General features: G+C 41.5%; 1 protein-coding gene across 1 annotated transcript in view; it reads right to left on the reverse strand.

The window, feature by feature from the left end:
• Window positions 1-26,314, reverse strand: part of LOC115365560 (protein sidekick-1) — a 251,027-nt gene that overhangs the window by 104,445 nt on the left and 120,268 nt on the right. Inside the window, exon 5 of the mRNA XM_030060637.1 lies at window positions 18,378-18,511. Coding sequence (XP_029916497.1) covers window positions 18,378-18,511 — 134 coding nt within the window. The remainder of the gene's footprint in view (window positions 1-18,377; window positions 18,512-26,314) is intronic.

Genomic DNA, 26,314 nt, shown 5'->3' on the forward strand with positions numbered 1-26,314 from the left:
TATATGTGTGCGTGAAGGGTGCTGTTGCTATGGGTGTCACGTCTCGCTGTGCTGCCTTCCTGGCTGACCTGAGCAGGTGGTGACCCGGCCCTGACCCCTCAGTCCCCAGCCATGGGTCACCTCTCCACTGCAGCACCCCAAACCCTTAATGAGTCACCCCCGCTTCCTCCTCTCTCTATGTATGCAAACACGCGGTCTTCCCCCCCATCCTCGGTGGCAGCCTCTTCTTTTGCGCAGCCTGCTTCATTCTCCCCGTCCGCCCACGTCTGCCTCCGTTCTCAGATTTCCCCGAGCTAAAGGCTGCTTTTTTAGCATCACAGTTAGGCCATTTTCTCGCACTCTTTCTCTCTCTCTTGGCTGTTTTAAACCCTGAGTTCAACCTCAAAACCCTTAGCATTCCAATTTACCCTGTCAATCTCTTTCTCCCTACTCTCTGGTCCTGTTTCTTGCTCTGAAACACACACACACACACACACACACACACACACACACACGCTCACACCTCCCTATTTGAAATTCATATCAGTGGCCATACAAATGTACCACTCCAATTTCGAATCCTGACACACGGACCCATTTCCATAAGGACCCATGAACCCATCTACTCATACACACGTGCATGCGGACACACACACACACACACACACAGTTGTGTCCAGTAAAATAATAAGCTTAGAGAGGCTGCAGTGTTGACCTTGGACCTCAAAGCATTTCCTGACGGACCCAGACGCTAACATTTCGTACTCTCCATTTGCTTTCTCTCCTTACACCCATTGGCCTCTCTCACTTCCAAAATCAGACCAAAACTGGCCACCATCAACACCATAGAAACTGGAGTTTATAGCTATTCGTATTTCGTTTCAGTTTTCATACAAACGTACCCCTGTGGACTCCATTCTAAATCCTGCTGTTTTCCCCCTCTTTCCTCCACCTCGCCTTTCTATTCTGAATGTGGACCACGGGAAGGTTATATCTTTGTGCTGTCTGCCTGTCTCTAGCAAACACTAGCACCAGTTGACCTTTCCAATTTACCATGTCAATCACACATGCTCACACACAAGCATAGCCCGGCGAGTCTCTCATACACGTACAGGTAAAAGTTGATGTCAATCATCCTTGTGCGAAACCCCAAATGTCACCAGGTTTTGACATTCTCTTTGCTCACTGTCTGAAACAAAAAAGGTTAGCGTATCCCTCCCCTTTCTCACTCTCTAACTTCCAGGTCTCTCTCGTGGCCTTTTTTTTTTTTCCCCATGCTTCACCATTTATATAACTTGCACCGTGTTCTCTCCTCTCTTTTCATCCCATCTTTCAAGCTTTAGGTTTAATTTATTTGTGCACAAACAGATAATTGAACACAAAATGTGCACTTGAGATAAAACCCTGCAAAGGCCTTGTTAAATATTACCTCAGTAAACACCCCTCTTATCACCTGAAGAGCAGAATAAAGAGCACAAATATGAGAGGACGAGCAAAAAGTGCCACTGAAATTGATAAACAAACAAAACAAACAGCCAGCCTCAAAGAGAAACAGAAAGGGAAACATAACCAAACATGAGAGTGCCATGTATTGCCAAAAATGGAAAACACATCAAGATGTAGACTGGCTGTAGGCTTAATGATGGTATTAAAAAAAGACATTATTTCCAATTCAAAAGACGAAGTTGCTTTCACAACTTTGCTGCTCCGATAGGAGACAGAGAGAAAAAAAATATGGAGCTTTTGATCCTCTAGGAGAGACTGAAGAATATTAAAAAGCAACGAGAGAAAAAGTGAAGGATGAAAGACAGTGGAAGTTCGAGCCAAAGGTGGGGCTTGAAGATGTGGTGTTGTGCTGCAGCTGTGTGTGTGTGTGTGTGTGTGTGTGTGTTGTTTGCCTGTGTAGATAGTGTCGCCCGCCCTGAGCCCATCACCTCAGGGTGAAATGCCAGATGGAGGAAGGACCACATGAGACATGAATAGGAGACACATCATTACTTAATCAGGCTGTTTCCCCCTTTCTTCTATTCTTCATCCAGAACGCTGCAGGGTAATCCCCTCTCTCCCACTCCCTCTTCATCATCCTTTCCTTTTCCTTATCTCTGTCTCTCCCTCTCTCTCACTCTTTGTCCCACAGACTTCAATAGCTGTTTCTAAGAGAGAACCTCAGCAGAGAAGATGGCTTGTATGAAAGAGGCTGTGGACTTCTGACTGCTTCCCTCAGAAACAAGCGACATTCTGGCTGAGTTTTTCACTGCTACCCTGTGAAGTCTCTGCTTTTGACACAGGCCATTCACTTCACTGGCCCCGGCAAGCTAGCGGCATTTACTGCACACTGAGGAGTAATGAGATGAGGCCTGGGGTGAGGTGACAGATCAGTGGAGGGGAACGTGTCTTGGTGTCTCCTTGGGTGCTTCATGAAGCCTAAGGTGTAGATGAAGGCTCACAGTCTTAAGTGCATAACAATACTGATACTTCTAAAATACCAAGCTGGATGCAAATATGAGAGCAAAAGCGGGAAATCATACTACTGTGCTTGAAGAGCCAATTTTAGTGTGCACTGTGTGTTGCTCCATTTGTTACTAGGTCAAAAGTGGATTGTGAACTTAGACTCCAGCTGCCCCTCTACATGTTGCTGATACGTTAAAAAGTACTGCCTTATTAGATAAGTACCGCCTTATGAGATGCTGACAAATTTGATTGGCCAGGTTACGCTGAAGTGATATTGACAAGCACATCATTTAAACCTCAAGCTGAACCGAGTTTAATGTGCTGTTCTCAGCTTTGTTGCAGAATCCTTGCAAGATTGGGCATGCTTGTTCCCGAACCATGGCAAATAACGGAAACTCTTCCACTACCGTTTTCATACTGCTTGTCATTGTGATCAAGGCCATATACTAATATACAGTATTGATTACCTGAGGAAAATTCTCTTTTCACTTGCCTCCCTCCAAGCAAACCAGAGCATGGGTTCAACAGCAGAACAGAACTGATGGAGCTGATAGAGTCTTGTTCAAGGACAACGAGGGGGTGGGCCCCAGGTGAATAATAGTCTTCCTGCTCATAACACCACTATGCTGCCCATATGTCTTATATGTCATGTTCTCTGTCCTATCACTGTATATGTCATCTTCCCTGCCCTGTCTCTGTACATTGTGTAATGATGAATGATTTAACACCTGAACATATAAAATGAAAAATTTAGTTACTACAGAATTTAATGGTTGCATGAACTAAAACACCTTGCAGTACTATCATCTTGAATGGATGTGCTCAGTTCATTTAGCTGTACAAGATATTAACACCCAGTTGACGCTTGCAAATACTGAAGTGATTGAACTGTCTGTTGCCTGTTGCTACAACAGAGAAAAGGGGACGTCACTTTTACTAATACTTTCATCAACACAGACTGTCTCGTTGCATTTGCATGTGTCTGTGTCTGTGAGTGTGTGTGTGTGTGTCTGCATCTGTATGTAAAGTGATCGCTCATTGCGGTGACTGCAGTTTGGATCTGTGTCTGATTAATCGCTTAATTGATTAAGTGGCTCAGAGATTGATCGGTTAGGTCTGGCTATAATGGATTCATTAGAATGGTGATAGATCAGTGGGATCTGGCTGCAGCTGTTCCGCCTGGCTCCGGACAGTACCGCCTCATAATGGACATCATCTGTCTGTCTATGGATCACATGTGTCCGCGAGTGTGTGCGCGCTCTCTCTCACACACACACACACACACACACTCACACACACACACGCACACATACCGATAACTGACGAGTAGATGAGGAATGATACTGTGTGTGTGTGTGTGTGTTTGTGAGTTGTCTGACCTTGCCATAGTGTGTGCGTGTGTGTGTTTGTGGGTTGTCTGACCTTGCCATACTGTATTCATGAGGCTGAGTTTCTCCTTTCGGCTTCAATCACTCCAAAAAACCCGTAAGAGGAGGAGGGAGTGGCGGAGGTAAGGAAGGAGGAGGAGGAAGGAGGAGGGCAGAAACTATTTTTGGATTAAAAACCCTGTTGATCTATTCCTGTTTTCAGCATCCCCTCTCAATCTTCTACTTTTACTCTTTTTCTCTCTCTCTCCGTCTTCCTCCCTCTCATCTGTATCCTCAGACAATTGCAATCTCTCACTTGCTCAGCGCTAGACTCTCTTTTTTCTTTTTTACTTTCTCCATATCTCCAAGACACCCCATCCCTCTCTGTCCTCATGTCTTCCCTGTTCGTCCTCATCTCCCTTCTCTTTTTTATCTCTCCTTCGTTCACTAATTCCTAGCAAGCACTTTGTTTGCTCTGCCAAACCCAGATAAAAACATTGCCTAAAGTACACACTGATAGTGCAGGGGACAAGAGGACAAATACACACGCGTGCATGTATGCCTGTGTGCATGTATTGGTAAATGTGTGTGAAATAGGGGGTGTATTTTAACAAGACTTTAACAAATGAAGATAATGCAGTCAAGAGCACCACCCACACAGTCTTTTTAACCGCAGTGTCAATTCAACAAACAGAAGTTAATGAACAAATGGAACATATATATGCGTGTGTGTGTGTGTGTGTGTGTGTGTGTGTGTGTGTGTGTGTGTGTGTGTTTGTGGGTGACATCTCTGTGTCTCTCCACATCTACTCTCTCAATATCAGTCTGTTTATTTATAGTCTATCCTGCACATCTGCCGTTGTGGTGATGAAGATGGTTATGCATCATTATCATCACCTTTATTACCTTCATCACAATGGAGCTCTGTTAATTTTATTATCGATGCCCTAAAATTAGGTTCATTTGGAAGGAATCGCATTCTTTATTGCACTTTGTTTAGTATACACTACTGTTAGTACACACAGACACGTGCACATGTGCTCACGTTAGCTAAGTTAAAGGCAGCAGGGCCATGATGAAGATTAAAGCAATCAATGACATTCTCAGTGCTCTCTTCTTTTATCCATCCTCTCTTCTTCTCCTTCTCTCTGCTCCCTTCCATCTTCCCTCAGTATCTACGGTGCTTCCTTCTATCACCACCTCACCATTTCTCCTCACTCTATCCATTTTCCATCTGTCTTTCCTCTCCAATTGTTTTCCTTGCTGCCCTGCCCAATCATTTACCACCTCCTTTTCCCCACCTCACATCTCCCTCAGTCTCTTTTTTCTCTTTTATACTGCTTCCAATTAGCTCAGTTGAGCCCTAGTGATCTGTTAGAGCAGAATGGGCACACAGAGCATTCATTTACATGAAGTTTAATATTCTATTTATATTTGGGATATTCAGATAATCTCTATTTGATATAGCGCATGTAAATGCCATGTTACACTTACAAATCCGAATATGCCAAAGCCTTTCTGGGCTTTGCCGATATTAAACCGTATATTCTGGCATGTAAAAACACCACATCCTATTTATTGCTGGCTTTTGGTGAATAGTGCAAGTGCTATTTCCATGGAGTCATGAGCATTAAATTATGTGGCACTAATAAACACAGAACAAGGTGAGTAAACTATACAACTACTATCCAGTATACTATATGATAAGTATTTGTTGGATGTAAATGCCACATAAGGCTCCTATTTGGAATATTAATTGCAACTGTAAACGCATTCACCATCAGGCAAACACGCATTAATGGAGGTACGCACACATACACACACACAATTGGGACTCAGAGTGTATAGCGAGGTGGTGATAAGGACAGCCGCATGACTGACAGGATCATTAAAACGATGAGCACCACAGTACTTATCTGAGCCCTCGACAGCTCATTCACCAAGGCGTGTGTGTGTTTTGTGTGTGCTTGTGCATACGCAGCATGCGTTTCATTGCCTGAATAGAGCTGAGATGAAATCCATAACGCAAGTCGGTGTCTGAAGACGTGCATTAGTCAGTGTCGTCAGTACATCAACTACATTTCCTGTTACATCCTCCACAATAACAACACCTCCCTCCGCCCCCTGCCTCCCGTCATTTCTGTGCTTTACTCCAACAGCCGACTGCTGAGCTTCTCAAATGAACAAACAATTCACCATAGGTTATTGTTCCATCTGCTTCATTCCTTCAATGTCGCAAAACTGAAAGACACACTAAAAGTACACACAAACACACACACGTACTCCATGGTGCCCTGAGTGGAACTGGTGCCCTGCAGTAAGACATATTGGCAGAGACCTGCTACATTATAACTTCCTTCCTTTTCTCCTTTCTCTCCTTTTCCTGCTTGTGTTCTCTGTCGTCTTCACCACCACACCCACCGTTCTCTCATCACTCCTCACATACTTGTTAAGCTTAGTCTTGGTGACTTATTTTTATGCTTCCTCTTTCTTTGCTTTCTTCTCTAGTTTTATCTGCCTTATTGGATTTTTTCTCTCTTTTTGCTTGATTTTGTCAACTCTTATCATCCTCATTCACATTCTTGAACTGGAGAATTGCAATGCAGGGTTTGAGTGGGTGCATTTCGGTGGAATGCAGTGTGTATATGTCAGAGCCATATGCATGGACATCCATCTTAACATATTTCATCATGCTGTGAACACTGAACACCCTTGCAATTAAATCTATAACTAGGTGGAACAAGTACAGCTTGCGCGCGCGCGCACACACACACACACACGTGAATGTACACACACAGTGTTCACTCGTCATCCTGACACAGTCCATGAGTCAGTTTCATGTCCACCTTTCTATCGGTCCATCTCTCTATCCATACACTGGGGTTTTAATTATAGAACCACAGAGGAGCCTCATTACAGAGAGAGAGAGTAGGAGAAAATGAGAGAGGGACATAGAGAGAGAGGATACAGACAGAGGGTAGGGAGACAAAGGAGATGGTGACCAACACAGAAAACAGTTTGATCCATGTGCAGCTGAAATTGGGAATGTAATAATTCCAGACACAGTCAGTTGTGGCACGAATTAATCAAAACACTGATTCATTAGCCAAGCCTCTTGATCAAAACCACAGAGTATTCCTGTCTGTTTGTACAAATTGTATGTGTGTGTGTGTGTGTGTGTGTGTGTGTGTGTGTGTGTGAGAGAGAGAGAGAGAGAGAGAGAGAGAGAGAGAGAGACAGAGACAGAGAAAGGAAGATTAGAAATCACTGTAGTCCTCCTGTGTTAGGAGGGTTAACCCTGGAAGAGACCTCACAAGGTTGTGACTAAAATCTCTCTCAGGCACATGACCTCTATTATTCATCTCCAGACATGTTATAAGATTTTAGCATGTTGGGAAAATACAGCCTCTGCCACACAGGTATTCTTGTTGTTCACATAGATTTACATGAAATTAAATGTAAAACTACACATGTTCCTGATCACAGTTGTGAAGATTTTATCTGGTGTTCAATTCTGTTTGATGAAAGCTGACGGCGGCTGGGCAGTATAACTGCTAACAACGCCTCTACACTCTGCAGGTTCAAATGATATGTCAGTGTGACATAGCAAAATGTCACATGGAAAAGTTAAGGACATATTCATGTAATTATGTACTGGAACTGACAATATTCTTCTATTCAGACCTTTTCTGCAATGTTCTTTTTCAAGGATTGGAAAAAATATTTAATTAATTCATACTTTTCTGTGAACAAAACCTGTACAGTACTGTATATTAGCATAGCAGGGAGTCTCCTGATAGCGGGACCATAACATGTACACATAGCTGCAGGGCTTTATTTGCACACTTATGTAAAGCAAGAGTGCCTCTTTAAAAAAACAACTAACATCACAAAATGTAACATGGTGATGGGGGGTGGGGTGTGAGGTTGGGGGCTATTTCCTGATAGCTCAACCATAATATGTACATATGCCCAGTGATGTGCATGAATGCGTTAAAAGAAGGAAATCCATTGAAAATGCTCAAATTTTTGATTAACGGTGAACTACATGACTGTTTTTGCAACTAATGAATGTGGATGCAAGAGTTGATGACGCTCATGCACTGTTTCGCGGCAACCAAGGCCAATACAAACAACCGGCATTCTATACTGACTTAGCCCTGGATCTTGATAACTGATGTGGTCCTACGATCCCTCATTGCCGACAACATGGATCAAGCAAACCCCCACCTGACCATTCTCTGTAGAAATTACAAAATCATTCCCTTCAGCAACCCAAGTGCCAAACAAACTCTCCGCCTTCTGAGGCTCATTAAAAGCTGCATTTGCATTCGTGCATGGATGAGGCCAGACTACTATTCAGCCTCTCTTTGCTGTGTGTTGCGCATGACATGCAAACACTGACAAAGAAAAAGCGATTGGCAGGTTTGCCACCACAAACGAGAGTAGGATGACGTTTTAAAAGGGACCGTGATACATACAAAGTAACTTAACCTGTTTGGATTATTATATTACACACAAATGAACTACACCAAACTATAGCAATGATGAGTAGGGACAACAATTGGTGAGTGAAGCATCAATAACAATTTTGGTTATGAGGAAATAGGTCACAATGTTAAATTAATCTGCTGTTTAACTCCATGCTGACCGCATCTGAACACGTGCCTGTGTCATTGCCTGTGGTGATGTAGACTATTTGGTCCTGCTATAGAACACTTTGGGTTTCTCTAAATCTGGAGTGTGTGTGTGTGTGTGTGTGTGAAGTGGCTGAGTGCTGCCCTTGCTGAAAAACAGAGCAGAGGCGAGCAACTAGCACAACAAATAACCTATCGGTATGAGTTATAAGTGGGTTGATTACATGTAATTTGTTACTGATTGTTCCAGATATCTGACCTTAAATAAAAATCAGATGCAGATCTTTGAATCTTGAGAACCTCTGGTTTAAGTGGTAAAAACATATTGTCACATTGTTTTTTCTGGGATTTTAGAAGTAATCACTGATGATGTTTACTGATTTAATGATTTTATAGTAGTATAAAGTATTTTTTTTTATTAGGAGGTGGGCAGTAGCAATGATTTGGGGCTGTGTATGAAGGTAGGAGGAGGTTCTCCTGAAAAAGAATAGCTGAGATGATTAAAAAAAAAAACATGAACTAGTTCATTGTAATCTGTGTGAAGTGAAATTTGAACTAGTTCTTGTAAAGTGTGAACTTGCACAAGACTGCACATGGCGGCTGAGCTTCATTTGTTTACTGAAAAAACAAAACAAATAAAATACAGCTGTTCCTGCAAGCTTTATATTACTTACAAAAGTTCAATGAAGAGAATATCTTTTTATGAAATACCAGAGAAATTATTTTGATGGCATTTCTGCTTTATTAGCTAACACAGTGCAGAGTGGCAGGAAGAGAGATGGGAGGCTGATGTTATGAACAGAGCTTCAAAAAAAAACATCAAATCCAATGCCATTTCTAAGGCAATACTTTTTTTCCCCCCAATATGTGTCTGTCAAATGAAAACATGTTTCATTATGAAATGGCATCAATTATTTTCTGGTTGTGTTTCCGCATGCCATGCACTGCTCTGCAGAGTATGAGACCACACTTATGAACTTATTTCCTCAGTCCAAAGTTGTTTGATACCTTTCAATGCCTTAGACTTGAACAGGTATTATCTTTTCAATATAGAACCTTGCCTGTGAGGTGAATTGTAATCCAAAAAGTACACACAGGACACTGTCTGCATGCACAAAATGCCAACAGCATGCACAAAGAAGCAGGAATATACTGAACTAGGCTTGCTGTCATACCTGAATGTGTCTGCCTTTTTAGTTCAAGGTTTAAGCTGCATGATCATCATTTAACAGAAAGCCATGACTCTGCTGAGTCTTTAGTTTCTTTATCTCGAGGCTGTGATCACAAAAGGGTCAAAAGAGGACTTTTTTACTGGTTCAGAGAAAGGCTTTTGAGTCGTTTAGGCTAGCAAACACAATCAGTTCACAGTCTATTCCATGAACTTGGAGCCTTTTCATTTGGGGCTACCGCCTGGTGCCAGTTCCTTTTAAATATAACTGAACAAGCAAGCGGCTTGATCATATTTAGGCTATGCATAGATGAAAATATTTAACAGATGCTTCCCAAAATATACCAAAAGTAACGTTCAATTAAATGCATCAAACAGCATCTGAATAATTCTGACTGTGATATTGATGTGACAGCTTTTGTTAATTAAGCATAGGATTATGCTATTGAGTGAAGTGGTTCAATTGCCTTTACCTGTATTCTGGTTGTCATTACAACAGTTAGTTAACCAATATGAAACACAGACATTGAAGCAGGATTGAACATGGAAGCTACCAAACACAGTAGTAAGAGCTACATTCATCCTTTCTCTGTCTCTGTCTCTTTCTCTCTCTCTCTCTCTCACACACACACACACACACACACACACACAGTGAAGGTATTTAGCAAACAGACCTCCTTTGCCTGCCAGAACTGGTATTTCCTCTTGGGGTTAAACATTACTGAGTCCGCTTCAGCACAAAGTTTGGCTAAATTTGGTCTCCTTCACCTGTCATTTTGAAGCAATGGTTTTTCAATGGTCATTCACCCATCTTGCTAAACACGGCTTGTTGTTTTCGCTTGAAGTCTGAGCAGGTAAAATCTCATGGAAGAAAAGTCTAAATACGAGTCACATTTCTTCCATTCTGACGTGTTTGGCACTCGCAACTTAGTCCTTGGTGTGTGGCAAGAAATTCTCTCTGCAGGAAAAACCCTGTCATAAGTAATGAGTAAAAAAGTCTTGTACACAAACATCTTAGCATATTTGCCCATTTTTTGTGCCAATTTTTTTTCTTTTTTCTGATAAATAACTGAAATTGGCAGTTTCTTCAGAATATGGCCACAGTCAGATTCCATCAGTAATTAATTAAAGGGAATCATCTGAGAAACAGAATAAAAAATATACTTTGATGTCACCGTTCGGTGCTTACACCTGTGCCTTCATCAGGGGGTGGCGAGTTGCAACACCATCCAATTTGGCACTGATGTTTTTTCTACTCCAAGCCAAAACGTCGAAAAGAGAACCACTGTTCCACACGTCCCAGTGTGTCTGTCCTCTTCTCTCATTGGTCTGCCTAGACTCTGTTGGGACACATTCCCCACACAACATTTGAAGTGGCAGCCTGTCCAAACACAGCACACTGAGGCAGATAACAGTGTTTTATTAGCATGTTGGTTAGACGGGTTTCTGTGTTGTTCCTCGAAACTTGCCAAGGCATGATGCAGCAAAATGCAAAACACTTGGAGCATGAGACGGAAACTATACCCGTCTGCATGACACATTGGGATACGGGGCATTCTCTGATCCTGGGCTGAAGCCTTTAAATGAGGGCTGGCAGGTGTAGGGGTCTGCAACAGCACAAACACACACACACACACACACACACACACACACACACACACACAAAAGACATAAATCCCCCCCCCCACACACAAAAATACAATCACACATTCGCTCTCTCCAGGGACACTAAAATACCTCCAATTAGACGCGCCACAGAACAACTGGGATGGGACCTGGAGCAAAGGCACACACACAGCATGCGCCGACACACATGCGCACACACACTCACACACAGGTGCACACACACAAACACAAACACGTGCACAGAAAGACACACGGGAGGCTCTCATTTAAGAGTCAGTGATGTGGAAAGGAAACATCTGGCGGGGAGAGAAGAGGATTAGAGAAGGAAACAAACGACAGACACACACACACACACACACACACACACACACACACAGGCACAGACACACACACACACACACACACGTATACAGTCATGCCTACAAAGACTAATCCACACATGCACTACACACAATCACACAACACAAATGCACTCTTTCTCTCTTGCTCTCTCTCTCTCTCTCTCTCTCTCACACACACACACACACACACACACACACACACACACAGGTTTTGATGTTCATCAAACATCTCAAACCTTGCTTTCTCAGAGGCTTCCCAGAGAAACAGTAACTTGTGTCTCCTTGTGCCATATGCTGTTCTGGTGTTAGAAAAAACAGAACAGTATGTCTACATATAGTGTCTTTATCCTCCTACTCCTTTCTGTTTTCGTCTTTTCTTTTCTTTCTTTTATACCAACTTCCCAAATGGATGCTCTATTTCTGTATTTGTGTATGCACCCTTCTTGTGTATGTGTGCATGTGTATGTATGTATGTATTTGTGTGTCTGGGTTATCCTGAGGTTAGTTGAGTCAGATCCAACACGGGTCAATTCTTCACCTCATGACAAAGAGCACTCCATCACTGCTCAGGGCCAGGGAGGAGACGAGCCCGGTGTGACAGAGGTGTGCAGTTTGGAGGAGGACAAAAGGGAGAGATGGAGTGATGTAAAATGGCAGAGACCTGGGGAGTATCCAACAGGAGGTGTAATCAAACTCACACAGCCGCTCCTCCAATCACCAGGCTGAGGTAATCAATCCCTCCCACACACAGCGACAGATAATCAAGGTGTTTCTATTTTAAAATGCGTTTAAACACTTCAGCCCATTCCCTTCCTCGCCTCCCTTTTTGACACACTCTCCTCGCCCCTGTCGCTGCCTTGTGTCTCCCTCTAGTCCTCTCTGTTTCTCTCTCTCTTTGTTTTCATCATAGCATTGTGGGTAAGAGAAGAGTAAAGACAGACCAATTAATCAGTCAGCCAATTAATGAGGCCAATATCTGGCATTTTGAGATGATCACCATTGGATGATATCTGCGCTCGTGAGGCCGATAAACAAAAAATATCTGCAGACACATCTGCATGCAGTGTGGCTGCTGTGGAACGATGATGGCGCTTACCCTTCTCTGCTGTTGTTAAGTGCACTTATTTTATTTATTTTTCATTCATAAGTTATTTGTTGATTCCCTGCAGACATGTAACTAGTTGATAGATTTTTTTAAAATTTAAAATAAGTGTATTTCAAGCACAGTGCAGATCTGCTTAGGCAAACAAAGAAAAAGCAGACAATAGCATTAATGTTAAATAAAAGTTTATTTAAGCAATTTTGTGTCTCATTTATTATTACTCTTATCAGATTAGGGGTTGGCTGGTTCTGGTAAATGCTCAGATGATCCTGCCACCAAGGATCCCCAGGAAAGGGGAGGAACTTGCTACATCTCAAGTAGCTCTTGCAGATTTCTGCTTGTAGCAATGCATCTTTGATGTCTAATTCACCTGTTACTATTATCAAATTGTTGTATTTTATCAGTTGCAAAAAACAAAAACAAAACAAAACATAACAAAGAAAAAACATTATATTGGCATTACACATTGGTCACTGCCCACCCCTCTCTCTAAATATCGGCATCAGCATCAGCCATCGAGAAACCCATATTGGTCAACCATTAATCAAGAGGCTAATTAAGGTCAAGACGCACTACTCCGTTTCATCACTGGACACAGGATAGGAGAATAAGGGCTTCACTAGTTGATTCCAATTCAAGTGAAGTTCCATAATTCTTGATACTTCAAATACTTTAAAACTTTCTACAAACAGAAAGCTCAGGACCGAGCTCAAGTTCAAGTTTATTTAAAAACTTTAATCACTGTAATACTCTCAAAGGGCTTCACAGGCCCACAGCTAATAAGAAAACAAAAACAACACCTCCTGACCTGAACCCTTAAAAAAAGAGAACAACAACAAAAACAAACCAAAAGCCAAGAATTTTAGGAGGGATCACAGAGAGAGCGAGGCCCCTTCCATGCCGGCCAGGAGTGCAATGGGTGCCGAGTAGCCAATCAGCTTTAATTAATTCCAGTAAACATAACTTAATGTTTCAAGTATTTAAGTACTGAAGTAGAAAACAATGCAGCCCAACAAAGTACAATATTAAACTGGAGGAAGTGTATGAAACATGATGTAACAGTAAATACAATGGTATGATTATTTTGTGCTCTCATTTTGATTTAGTCCTATAAGCATGACAAGATGAATTAATGCGATTGATACTAAAACCACTAATATTGGTATCATTTTCAAAATGTTGGTACTGTTAGGCTTTCTAATTTAAAAGCAATAGTTAATTATTGTACAAATCTCAATTTGTTACTTTGATAGTACAATTTCAGCAATGAATGTTCACATTGTGGCTGGAAACATTTTTGAAAAACTCACCCGTTTCCTTGATTATCATGCATTCAAATGACACTGACATGTACTTTTGGAGACTGTTCCCATGAATTTGCATGGACTGCTGTGATAACTTGCAGTCATAACATGCTTAATCTCTCCATATGAATAAAGCTATTTTTGCATTTCAGATACCAGTACCAAATGAGCAAGTTGCTATGACAAAGCCAGGTGAGCTGACAGGAAGCCAGAAAGCAGAGATCAGATTCAAATTCGGTGCTAGTTATGTAAGCGTTTATGTCACTGCCGCACGTCTGTACCTGTTGTGTCCTCTCCTGCCCTCTTCTCTTCATGTCTCAACTGTCTGTCCCATCTCTCTCCCCTGAAATGCTCTGCCATCACTTTACCTCACCTGTCCTCTCCTGTGCTGCTTCAACGTCTGAGGTCCAGACATGCATGATCATATTTAACGTGCTTTTAACTTCCTCTATCTCTGCGTCTTTGTGCTCTCTAGCCTTTTCCTCTCTTTGTTTTGTTATATAAAACGCAGCTTTTTGATGCTGCCCCAATATGGTGAATCTTTCTATGTGTGTCTCTTTGTGTGTGTGTGTATGTGTGTGTGTGTGTGTCTGCTTGTGTGTCTCCCTCCAGTGCGGTTCCTCTTTGGGGATATTTTGCTGCTCTAACGGTCTGATGTACAAAGACCTCCACCGCTGTGAAGTGAGGAGAAGCACACAGACACGCACACACTCTCCTGGGCAACAGGGAGAATGACTGCTGTTTTGATTGACAGGTTGATGTATATGTGTGTGAGTGTGTGTGTGTGTGTGAAAGAGAGAGAGAAAACAGACAGGAAAAGAGATGATAGCAGGTATGCGTGGAGCTTAATTAATTTGAGTAGGAATCATCATCTCCTGACACTAACAGAAACACCTTGAGGCCATTTCGACTTTTTCTCCCCCGCAAACACACACACACACACACACACACACACACACACACACACAAACACGCATACACTGAGTCTAATGCAGGTATACTAACAAGCAAGACATTACTTTATAACCAGACCAGACCTGCTTCCCGATTCTGACCCTCCCTGGAGTGGTTGTGGCATTGTGTGTCTGTCGTGTTGACTTGGTATTTGAGGACGCTCTACCTGCTCTTCACACCTCTTTAATGATTAAAAAAAAAAATCCACTTCTATCAAACTGTCTGCAATAATGGCCGTGACATATTTTAAAACATCTCTTCTAAAACCCCAGATGTCGTTACTGTTGATGAAGAGCTCGGGGAGCTGTTTATTTTATAGGTGGGCTGTACTTTTAATGATTACAGCCTGCGACCTCTCACCAAGCTGTTGAGGTGCTATCAATTGTGGCTGTTCCAGCGAGACCACAGGTTGCAGTTAATGCTTTTTATTTTCTGCAGGCTAGGCCACACTCCCACAATCCTCATTCCTGGTGGTCGGAGACAGTGGATAGTGAGTTTGTGAGGCAGGTGGGCTGCACAGCTGGCTGCATACTGCTACTGGCCACCACGTAATGTGATGCAGAGACGCAGTTTTCTGGATTAGCCAGAAGGTTTTCTGTGAGTTGTGACACGTAATATGTGTAATGATTTTGCAAATCTGTTCAACTGTTACTTCAGTTTGTCTGTGTGTGTGTGTGTGTGTGTGTGTGTGTGTGTGTGTGTGTGTGTGTGTGTGTGTGCGCACGCACACAGACATACAAAGCACTTCATTTACCAGAGGTCCTGACACAACAGGTTGTTGGTCATATCCTACGTCCGCACCAGAACCACACTTCATTAATTCTTTTCTCTGGCGCTTCCTCTACCGACCCTGTTTCTCCCTCTGTTCTTCTCTGTTGAGCACGAATGTTCAAATCAAAGAAAGAAAGAGGAGAATAGAAAATAGGTATCTCATTTATTCTGGTGAATTTCTGAAAAGAAAGACGACATTTTTAGAAATGGGAAATTTGAGTGACAGCTATGAACTTCTGTCTTCAGATCCTGTAGAGACTGGCTAATGGAATGGAAAAGTGAAAAGAAGGGAGAGAGAGAGAGAGAGAGAATGGAGATAGAGAGGGATGGGACGGGGAGGGGAAAAGTGGGTAGGAGAAGGAGAAACGGGCTGTGAGGTTTGTGTATTTGTGTGTTTGTGTGTGTGGCAGCACGGCAAACAGCTCACCACCTTAATTTCATCCAATTTCCTTGAAAAGAAAGCATTTTCTCTGAAATTTTCCCCCAGCTACTATTGACTGATCTCCATGATTTCTCCTTCTATCGTCTGCTGCTCAGTTCATACTGTGTTTAACATTCAGTGAAAGTCTATCAAAACTCTTACACACGGAGATATTTTCAGTCCAAATCTACTTCAACTTGCTGATAAGGTCAAAACCAGGCACTTGAAAGATAACATTTGAACCTTGAACATTTGAATCTTGGACATTTGAATTCAGCATCAGCAATATGATTTCTCATGGAACGAGGACTGATGAACATAATACACCCCAAAATTTTCACATTAGCAACCACCTGTGTTTTTGTGAACTGGCACCGACCAATAGTCATCAGTGTGTGTCCTCTGAACTCTGCAGATCATGTTAAAGGGCACCAGTACAAAGGAAATCCATTTAAGAGGAAAGAGCCTTTGAGCCATTTAAAACAGAGGACTGGTTTAGAAAATAGCTCAGGAAAAGAAATACTACTGCTTTCTTCTTTTCTACTGTCATGTCTTTTTTTGGTCATTTTTGCCTGGCAGAAAAAAAAAAAAAACAGAAGAGTCTCTTTTTCCACATCTTCGTCTTGTTTGCAGGCTTTCACTCTTTCCTGTCATTTTCAATTTCTTTCCCTTTCTTCTCCAGTCCCAGTAACAACAAATAACTGAATCAAACATGTTGTTTTACTGAGATGGATATTTACGCAAGGACGGTTTACTGTAGAAAATACACAGATGAACAGAAACACATACCCGCTGACACACCTGCACAGACACACACACACACACACACACACACACACACACACACACACACACACACACACATACACACACACACACACACACACACACACACACACACACACAGGGTTTATGGTGGAAGACTGTTCAGTGAAGCCTAACAATACCCTTACCATTCCTAAAAACACCCAAGGGAGCACTCCATTCTGACAGCTGTAACAAGATTTTGTGTGTGTGTGCATGTGTGTGTGTGTGTGTGTCTGTGTGTGGATGTGCATTCATGACAATAGATGCCAAAGGATACAACCCCGTAAAGAGAATCTAATTAAACCTCCATACAGCCACAAGGGACAGATCTCGTTCTCTCTCTCTCACTCTCTCTCTCTCTCACTCTCTCATTTAACCACAGCGAACACTTCAGCTGAAGGACTGTTAAACAGCAGAGTCTATCCTCTGGCCTCCAAGGAGACGAGATAGAGAGAAAAAGATAGAGCAATAGAGTGATACTGCGATGGAGCGATAGAGAAGAAGGAGGAGGAAGGAGGAGACAGACACAGAAAGGGAAAGGCAACAAATCACTGAAGTTTGCACTTCTTGTCAGTGCAGCCTCCCTCTCCCAAAATGAAAAAAATGACTGCATGCCAATTGCAAACAAAAATACAAAAAATGGAATCAGCACATTCCATGTACAGCCAGATAGCTGCATACACTGTATGTTGGCCATGCATATGTTCATAAGCCAGGCAAAATGGGTTTTGGAAAAACAAACAAACAAACAAAAAAAAAAAACTGACACAAAATGATTTTAATTAAATAACTCATGAGCTTGACTGTCTGAAGTAGCTATCTTACCCAATTTGCAAACCCTGTGCCCTTCTGACATCAACAGACAATTACTAACATTTTGGCAGTTATGTTTCTGCACATCACAATATTTTGTTGTTTCCATCTGAGAAGCACCAACAAGTTCAGCTCTCAGAGTTATAATATGCTAAGGCATTAATTTGTAAATCCCAACAAATGAAGTGCATCTGAGATCTTACTGATTATATAGGATCATGTTTGAAAATCACCAGAAAGTGCAAAGCGAAGACTGGTGCTCTGTATGCAAGCTACAGCTCGACATTTAATTTTAGGGGAAACCCATTTTAGAGTTGTAATAAATTGTGAATTGATAAATGAGTCGGACTGAGATCCAGCAAAGGCCTAATCAAGCTCTTCAAAAGCCTATATATGGATGAGTAAAAATCAAACAATGAGCAAGTGGCAATGGAAATGATTCTGAAAATGATAATAATCAGAAACATTCACATTTGACTGTGTGGTGAACTGCCTGAGGCTAAAAAAAGGATGCGCTCTTTTGCTGTGTTCTGACAACTGTTCCCATTTCTTCTTGCGTCATATTCCAGCAAGCTGAATGCAAACTTTGAAAATGATCAGGGGCGTCAACACTTTTAGAATGAGCGTTGCCGTTACCTGAGATGCTTAGGTAGATGGCGGGACTCGTCACATTCTCTCCCGTTAACTCGTTGACCGCCTCTGCGTGGTAACGTCCCGCGTCCGCTGCTGTGGCTGCCAAGACAACCAGCTGATTGTCCAAGGTGATTGTTCTGTGGAGCACACGCAACACAGAACACACACACACACACAGACAGACAGAAAAAGCAATTATACATCTCAACAGTATCAACCGGGAGCAACACACATCCTCGCAGTGTTGGTCCCTCTCAGATACAAGCGCTGCCCAGACTCAGACTCAGACAAGAGGAGAACATTTGGTACATGGATCACTTAGAATGCATAAGATAGAAAGGACACATTGAATACAAGCATCAGAAAGGAAAGAGGATTCCGAGGGCTTAAGCAAATCTCTCCCCCTGTCTCGGATTGATATGTGGCTCATTTTGTGTCTCTTTCATTCTCTGGGCCATTTGCTTCGTTTGTGTATTGTCTTCTGTTCTTCCTTCTTGACATTGATCCATCCCATCCTTATTTCCCCACATACCGGCAGCAATCAATACAGCGCAGATATGCACACCGGCACAAACACACAAGGCCCAACGGCGTTTATCACATGAGCACACTGAGGTGAGAAACAATCGCTGACAAACACACCTTGCGTTGCCATTGCAGGTTGTCGGGGAGGCGTTCAAGTTGAATTTGGAGGGAGACAAGGTGTGGGAGCGGATAGCAGGAGGGAGTCGAGGAGAGTAGGAAATCTATTCTCAGAAAAAATTTCATGTGTTTGAACTTGTCTGTCAGGTAGCACGAGCCGGCAGGCAGGAAACCCAGGTTGATGTTTTCACTGATGCTACTCCAGCTTTCAACATGCCAGTGAATCAGTGAATACAGCTCCTCCACTTTCACACCCTAGAGCTGAATTGGAATCAATATGACCACAGGGGGAATAAAGTAAATTGAACTGAGATTACGGTCTTGATTTACAGAGTCAGTCTGCATGTGTGTCTGCGAGGATGTGAGATGTGTGTACATGTGTATATGCCTATATGCCTGTACATAGCTGTGCATGCTGCATCAAGAGCAATTTGATCTATTAGTGGCCACAGCTTAGAGAAGATTGTATTGTGTTTATTGATGCACCTATAAATATAATATAAATATACACAAACAAGACATGCAAACTCATATATGAAGATGTTAAGTGTGTGCGAGAGATGAAGGGAGGGACAACTGAACTGAAAAGAAACACATGCTAAAACAAGGGAGATAAGAGAGGAGAAGAGAGGGAAAACCTTAGCCAGAGAATAAAATGGGGCTGTTTGACATACAAACACACATACATCCACACACACACACGCACAGTTCCTCAGGTCTAATTTTATTCGGTGTGATTTCCCAGGAGAATATCCACCAGAGCCAGTGCCTGCCTCAACTTTAACAGTGACACTATTTGTGTGTGTGTGTGTGTGTGTGTGTGTGTGTGTGTGTGTGCTGCATTGTGTGGGCATGTGTTTGTGCATCCATATGAATCACTCACTGGAAAAGAGAGGGTTTAAGCTAACCTTTCGCCTGTTCACTCTCACTTTCTCCAAAAGGCACTTTGCATCATCACCTCGGTCTGCAGAGTAATTTTTGTTAGAGAAAGGCAAAGTGCAATGACGAGTTTATTTTATCACATCTGCTTTATGCAACACAAACAGTGACAGCATGGTTGGACTAGCCTATACTGTGTGAGGAAAAAGGCTAAAAGGGTCCAAAGAATCTAAATCTAAATGCACAAAGTTATTAACATTTAAAGCCACAGGAGCACTGTGGGTGGGTGGAAGAATGTAGCTAGCCCAAGTAGGGTAAAATATTAACATCTTCTGGCTTAAAATTGTTGGGTTGCGCAGTATAGTTCTCATTTGCATGTTCAATTTACATGTACCATTTACATGTGAAATTAGTTGTGATGACACAGGCTGATGGCAGCAGAAGCATGCCATTGTTGCCATTAGAAATGGTGGCTGCAGTGATTTTCTTCACGCCTTCATTTGGTCGAAAATCGGGACTTCTCAGGCTCAATTTGCAGCTAAATCTGCATAGAACTCCAACTCTTTCTGGTGAGCTTGGAATATTCACATCAAAAGCAGCATGGTCCTCCCATGCAGCTTTTGATGTGAATGAAATGAAATATGCCAATAAGAAATCAGCTCTAAGAGATTAGAGAACATAGTGCCAATATTCTTTGACTACAATTCATTTGCAATTACCTTGGAAAATAATAAAATGTCCTTATTCCCTCTGAGGAGCTGATGGGTGATTATGTTATCTCATAAGGAGAACAAGAGGAACAAAAACATTAACACACATACAAACACACACGTGTGCCTGTGTGTGTGTGTGTGTGTGTGTGTGTGTGTGTGCAAGCAAACAGGTAGAAACACAAACATCCACTAAATTTGTGTCTTTCATTCTCTCTGAGTCACTGAGTCACAATTCAGGATAGCAACACAGCCAAATTCAATATATGAATTGCTGCACTGTTTTAGCTCCACATTTAATTAAACAGAACAAAACTTCTGGCATTTAATTAAGAAAACCTCTATTGTACACGTACACACACACACACACACACACACACACACACACACACACACACGTGTGTGATAGTTTATCCACCGCCTGGGAATGGAAACACAATGATCAACTATGTTCTATTCCTTTCTCTTTTCACTGCATCTTCTTTTTGATTCTCCACATTCCCACTATGCCAGAAGAAACCTGTCTCTACCTCTATCTTTCAATCCTATTTGACATTCTAACTCTTTCTATCTTTCTCTTTCTATCTGTGATCTGTTTCATTGGTTTTTAACCCAATTTTCTGTGTATCCTCTGTCTCTTTCTGTCTGTCCATCTCTCTCTCTCTCTCTCTCTCTCTCTCTCATTCGATCCATCTCTCTCACCCACTCTAACTGTTTTGTCTTCTCCTCTTCCCTCCTTACTTCTTTGAACCAAAGCACCAAACCAGATTGGTCTTTCATTAAGTGTCTGGCCCCAAGACTCATTTCACAATCACTCATGGGTGTCTGCAGCGCAAGACTGACTGCTGAACACACACACACACACACACACACACACACACACACACACACACACACGACACACACATGTACACAAGCTCGCCAAGAACTAATTAACACACACATGTCACCAGCCAGAGGATATGAGCGAACGAGTGAGTTGGTGAGTGTGTTTTCATGTGGAAGTGTGTGCGTGTGTGTGTGTGAGAGAGGCCTGGGAACTGATTCTCCTGCCAACAGTGCCCACCTCAGCCATGCCTGCCCTTCCCCTCTATCTCTGATAGGCAGTGTGCCACCTCCTTAAATCACACTGCTACTACAACACAGAAGCTGTGGGTGGTGGGTGGGGGGTTTGGGGGAGATACTCTGCGGTACACCAAGGCCAGACGGCAGGCTTTTTGGCAGCTTCCTCTCCAAAATTGAGTGCCAGCCACCCACACATACAGGGGCATGTATACACACACATAGACACACACACTTCACAAGAGCATGCACAGTTTGCAGCGTTAAGAGTTCCTTGCAGTCATTTTACCCGCTTGTTTGCCTTGGCATATATTTCAGTGAGCACATGAATGCACTCTCTGTGTGATGGATAGTACATGTACACACTTTCCTACCTGCTGAATGCTCTTGTGTATGTGTGTGCTACTCGCTCTCTGTGTACATGTGTGTGTGTGTGTGTGTGTGTGTGTATCTCAATGTACTGTAGAGCTATAGGAAAATCAGTTGTATCAGTATATATGTAGAAAAATGTGTAAAGTGTAAAGTCCCAAAGTGAGGATTTTGTTACAATAAAGTTATCACCATTTTACACCATTTTTAATTTATTTTGACATGTTTTCAGCATTACTCTCCGCAAACATTGCCTGTCAATCCAGCAATGGCTGTTTTGTGTTCAGTTTTTTGTTTCCTCTGGAAAGCACATATTCTGTGCATAAAACCTAATGTTTAAAAAGAACATGACTGATGAACTGATCTTGGTTCACACAGACATTGAAAATCGAAAATGTTGAAGGACTTTTTCAAGCACCTAAATGGTAAATGGACTGCATTTCTATAGCGCTTTTCTGGTCTAATGACCACTCAAAGCGCTTTACAATGTTTTTGCCTCACATTCACCCATTCACACACTGATGGCAGAGGCTGCCATGCAAGGTGCCTAGCTGTCCATCAGGAGCGGTGAGGGGTTCAGTATCTTGCTCAAGGACACTTCAACACACTCTGGAGGAGCCGGGGATTGAACCGGGAACCCTCCAGTTACCGGAGAACCGCTCTACCTCCTGAGCCACGCCGCCCCTAAATGTGTTTTTCCAGGACTTTTTAAGATACCCCAGGGTAAAGAAAAATTAACATGTATTTGATAAACCGAAGATTAGCATACTTTCATGTCTATGTGGTACTGTATGACATGAAAATACAGTATATATACCTGAGGATGTCATATGTAAATACATGTGAAATACAAATCTCATATACATTTTTTACAAGGTAGCCTATAGATTAATATTTTTTATATTTAATATTTATATACATATATATAGTGTGTGTGTGTGTGTGTGTGTGTATACACACACACACACATATATCTCTATCTATCTCTATCTATCTATCTATCTATCTATCTATCTATATAGATAGATAGATAGATAGATATAGATATATAGATAGATAGATATAGATATAGATAGATATATATATATCAAACTCAGGATATACATTTTTCAGTGGTAAGTGTCTTTTTTCCTTTTTTTTTTCTACTAATCCGCTTTTTAAAAAATCAAAGCAAGAAACTTTATATCACTTAACCAATACATTAATTAATTGACAGTCTCACAGACTTTGAAATGTGAACCTTTCACAGTTTCCTGTTCCTATTAGTAATGTGAAAGATGATGGCAACATTGGCAAATGAACAAATCAGAGCGAGCCAGTGACATGACACAGTGTTTAGCAACCTTGAGTGAAAAAACTGGGAATCCAGCACTCACCCACATTTGTGCATTTGCAGCAGATTGCTGCTGTTGTCCCCACAATTCATTTTTAAATGTTAATTGTTTTTCTTGTGAGAAATTCAAGCACCTCAAGCACCTCCATCATCTTGCGTAAACCCTGCTCATCCTGTTCATCAACCCTTTTCATCAATGTAGTAAGTATATCTTAGGGTTTTATTTTGGGCTTTTTTAATATGCACACATGTAAATGAAATAAACAATACAGCAGCAAACTACAGCAAACCAGCAGTATAAGAGGCTACAGAGTGTAGACTGTGCTTACCATTTCTAAGTCTTATAATTGAGATGAATTATCAGTCTTTTTAATTGAATATCACAGCCTGTGGGTTGCTTCATTTATGATTTTTTTAAACTCAAGTCACTTGTTTGAGCCACTGGCTCAGGTGCAGCATGACAAAAAGTGAAGGTGAATCAGGTAGTAGAGTATCTTTCAATTAAACCTCCTCTCAGTGGATGATGGCTGACTGCCTGACCCCAATGGCTATAGTGCAACTGAGGGTGACTGATGACACAGTTTGTGGTCTTGTGTCTTGGTCTTTGTGGCAAGCAGAAGCTAATACTGTCTGATAGTCAGACACATACAAAGCAAGACATGTAAACAGAACTTAGTTTGTACAATGTTTATACACACTTGTGAGAATTTGAGATGCTTTTTTTTTTTTTTTTTTTTTTTAAATATGAGGATTAAGTAGTACAACTGAGTTAAGACTAAGAATTGGATCAATGCCAGTAGCTCTGACAGTCTATTGCCAGGAGCTTGACAGGGACTCCTTTAGCAATTTGCCATGCTAGGTTTAAATGAAGCTATTGTTAGCACAGCCTGGGGTTCAGGACTTGTTTTACAGCATGTTTACTAAACATACTTTTATTTCCGTGCTCAGTCAACAAGCCTCTTAACATCAATAAAACAATACAAAAACAACATATTTTTAACTTACTGATAACTGAAATAGTAAAGAAAGCAGCCTATATTCTGTCTGGTCACATTTGCACACAACTTGGGTGCCTGTTTGTGCCTCACCATTGATAGTGAGTTGTTTTTTTGTTTTGTTTTGTTTTTTTTTTCTCATGTCATCACTGCAAAACTCAAAAGACAGTTCCACTGCAAGCCCCCTGCCCCACCCCAGTCTAGAGAGAACAGAAAAGGGTGTTGTGCACACAATTTTAGTCATGGAGGTCACGATGTGTCTCCTACTATGGCAGCTCTGTATGACATTAATACTGCCATTTTCACTGCTCAATTGTCATCAATTGACTTGTTGTCTTAATCACAATATTAATGTTCACAGCAGGAAACATATCTTTCAACTTCATCAAGTATTTATTCTTTATTCACAGTGCTGTGAGCACTAATATTTGATGGCTATATATGACAAAAGTTTTTGGAAGCACTTAAGGTGGTAACAGTGTAGCAGGATGGTATATTTGTGCCATAACTGCTGCAACAGCCATGCATTATAGTGTATTAAAATGTCTCAATAACTAACATGTGAAGATTATGTTGCCTTTTTATCTTATTTTAAACCTAAGAAAAAACACAACTCCACAAAAAAAAAAAAAAAAAAAAAAAAAAAAAAAAAAATCTACATTTCTATAATAAGCGAACTGGAGCTGAACCAAATGAGAGGCAATGATGGAGGCAGGCTGCTGATGCATTACAAATGTGCATCAACTATTTAGAAGGCCTGAATTGTGTCTATCTCAATCTAAATCAAGGACAAAACATTTCGGACTACATTAACATGTTACCGGGGAAACATTCACATTCATTACAAGCAGCAGTCTGACATATCCAGACAATCAGACCCACATGCTGTATGCAGTCTCCCACATAACACTCCAATCTCCATCCATGTTAAACTTAGCATAAATTTCTGTTTACATGTTATTAAAAACTAAACACCTAATTTGATGTTATTTTGTGTTAAAGGACCATATCAATATTTTATATGTTTTAACCTATTTTGTAATTTATACTTTGCATAATTACCAAAACACCATACTTTCTTAGACATTTCAATGTGTTTTTCACACCTTCCAGGCAGCCATTTGTTTTCATTCATTTCGGTACAAATCAACTTAAAAACTTGAAAGTTGCAACATTGTATGAGGCATATATATCATGTGGTATGTAAAGTCCAATGAGACATACTTGTGATAAAGGGCTCTATAAATAACCTTGACTTAGTATGACTTGAGGTAATCCATCACAGTGAACATCCTGCCGGGGTTTATTTTTGTCAAAGTTTCTGTATCGTTGTGTGGTAAGGCAGCTCGAAGCTGACACTGATTTGAAACGGCTACATGTCTTCAGGTGCGTTCACACACTGGTGGAAAGCTCTGACATTTGAGACTTCAGAGTTGGCCGCAAAACAGCACTCTATTCTCAGCCATGAGCAGATGTGGACATTGTGAAGAGGATGATATGAATTTAGTTTCTTTTTTGTTGGCATGAGTTTTTTCTAATTTATCCAATAGAATGTGAATGCACAATTCCTCTCTACTGAAGTTACTTGTTTTAAGCGTCCACTGGTCATTCATTTCAAATACAGCCTGGAGACATGGAGTGACAGAGGGCAGGGAAGAGGCTGGCGACTAGTAACTGTCAATCAGATGTTCTTCTGCTGTAAAAAACTTTCACCTACTTCAGCTCCTCAAAGTCCAGTTGCAGCTCCCACATGTTTGGCTAGAGAGGGAGCTTAAGACAGCTGCTACGACACTTGGCAACATGCAGCAAAGTTGCTGCCTGAATGAGTGCACGGTTAGAAATGCAACAGAATGCATGACTCAGCCAATAAATAAATAAATAAATTAATAGTATCTGAAGAAAAGATCACTTTACTGACTTAATCCAATCATCCATGAACTCTAAAATGAG

The sequence above is a fragment of the Myripristis murdjan genome, chromosome 1, assembly GCF_902150065.1.
Source record: "Myripristis murdjan chromosome 1, fMyrMur1.1, whole genome shotgun sequence".
In the NCBI taxonomy this organism is placed as follows: domain Eukaryota; kingdom Metazoa; phylum Chordata; class Actinopteri; order Holocentriformes; family Holocentridae; genus Myripristis; species Myripristis murdjan.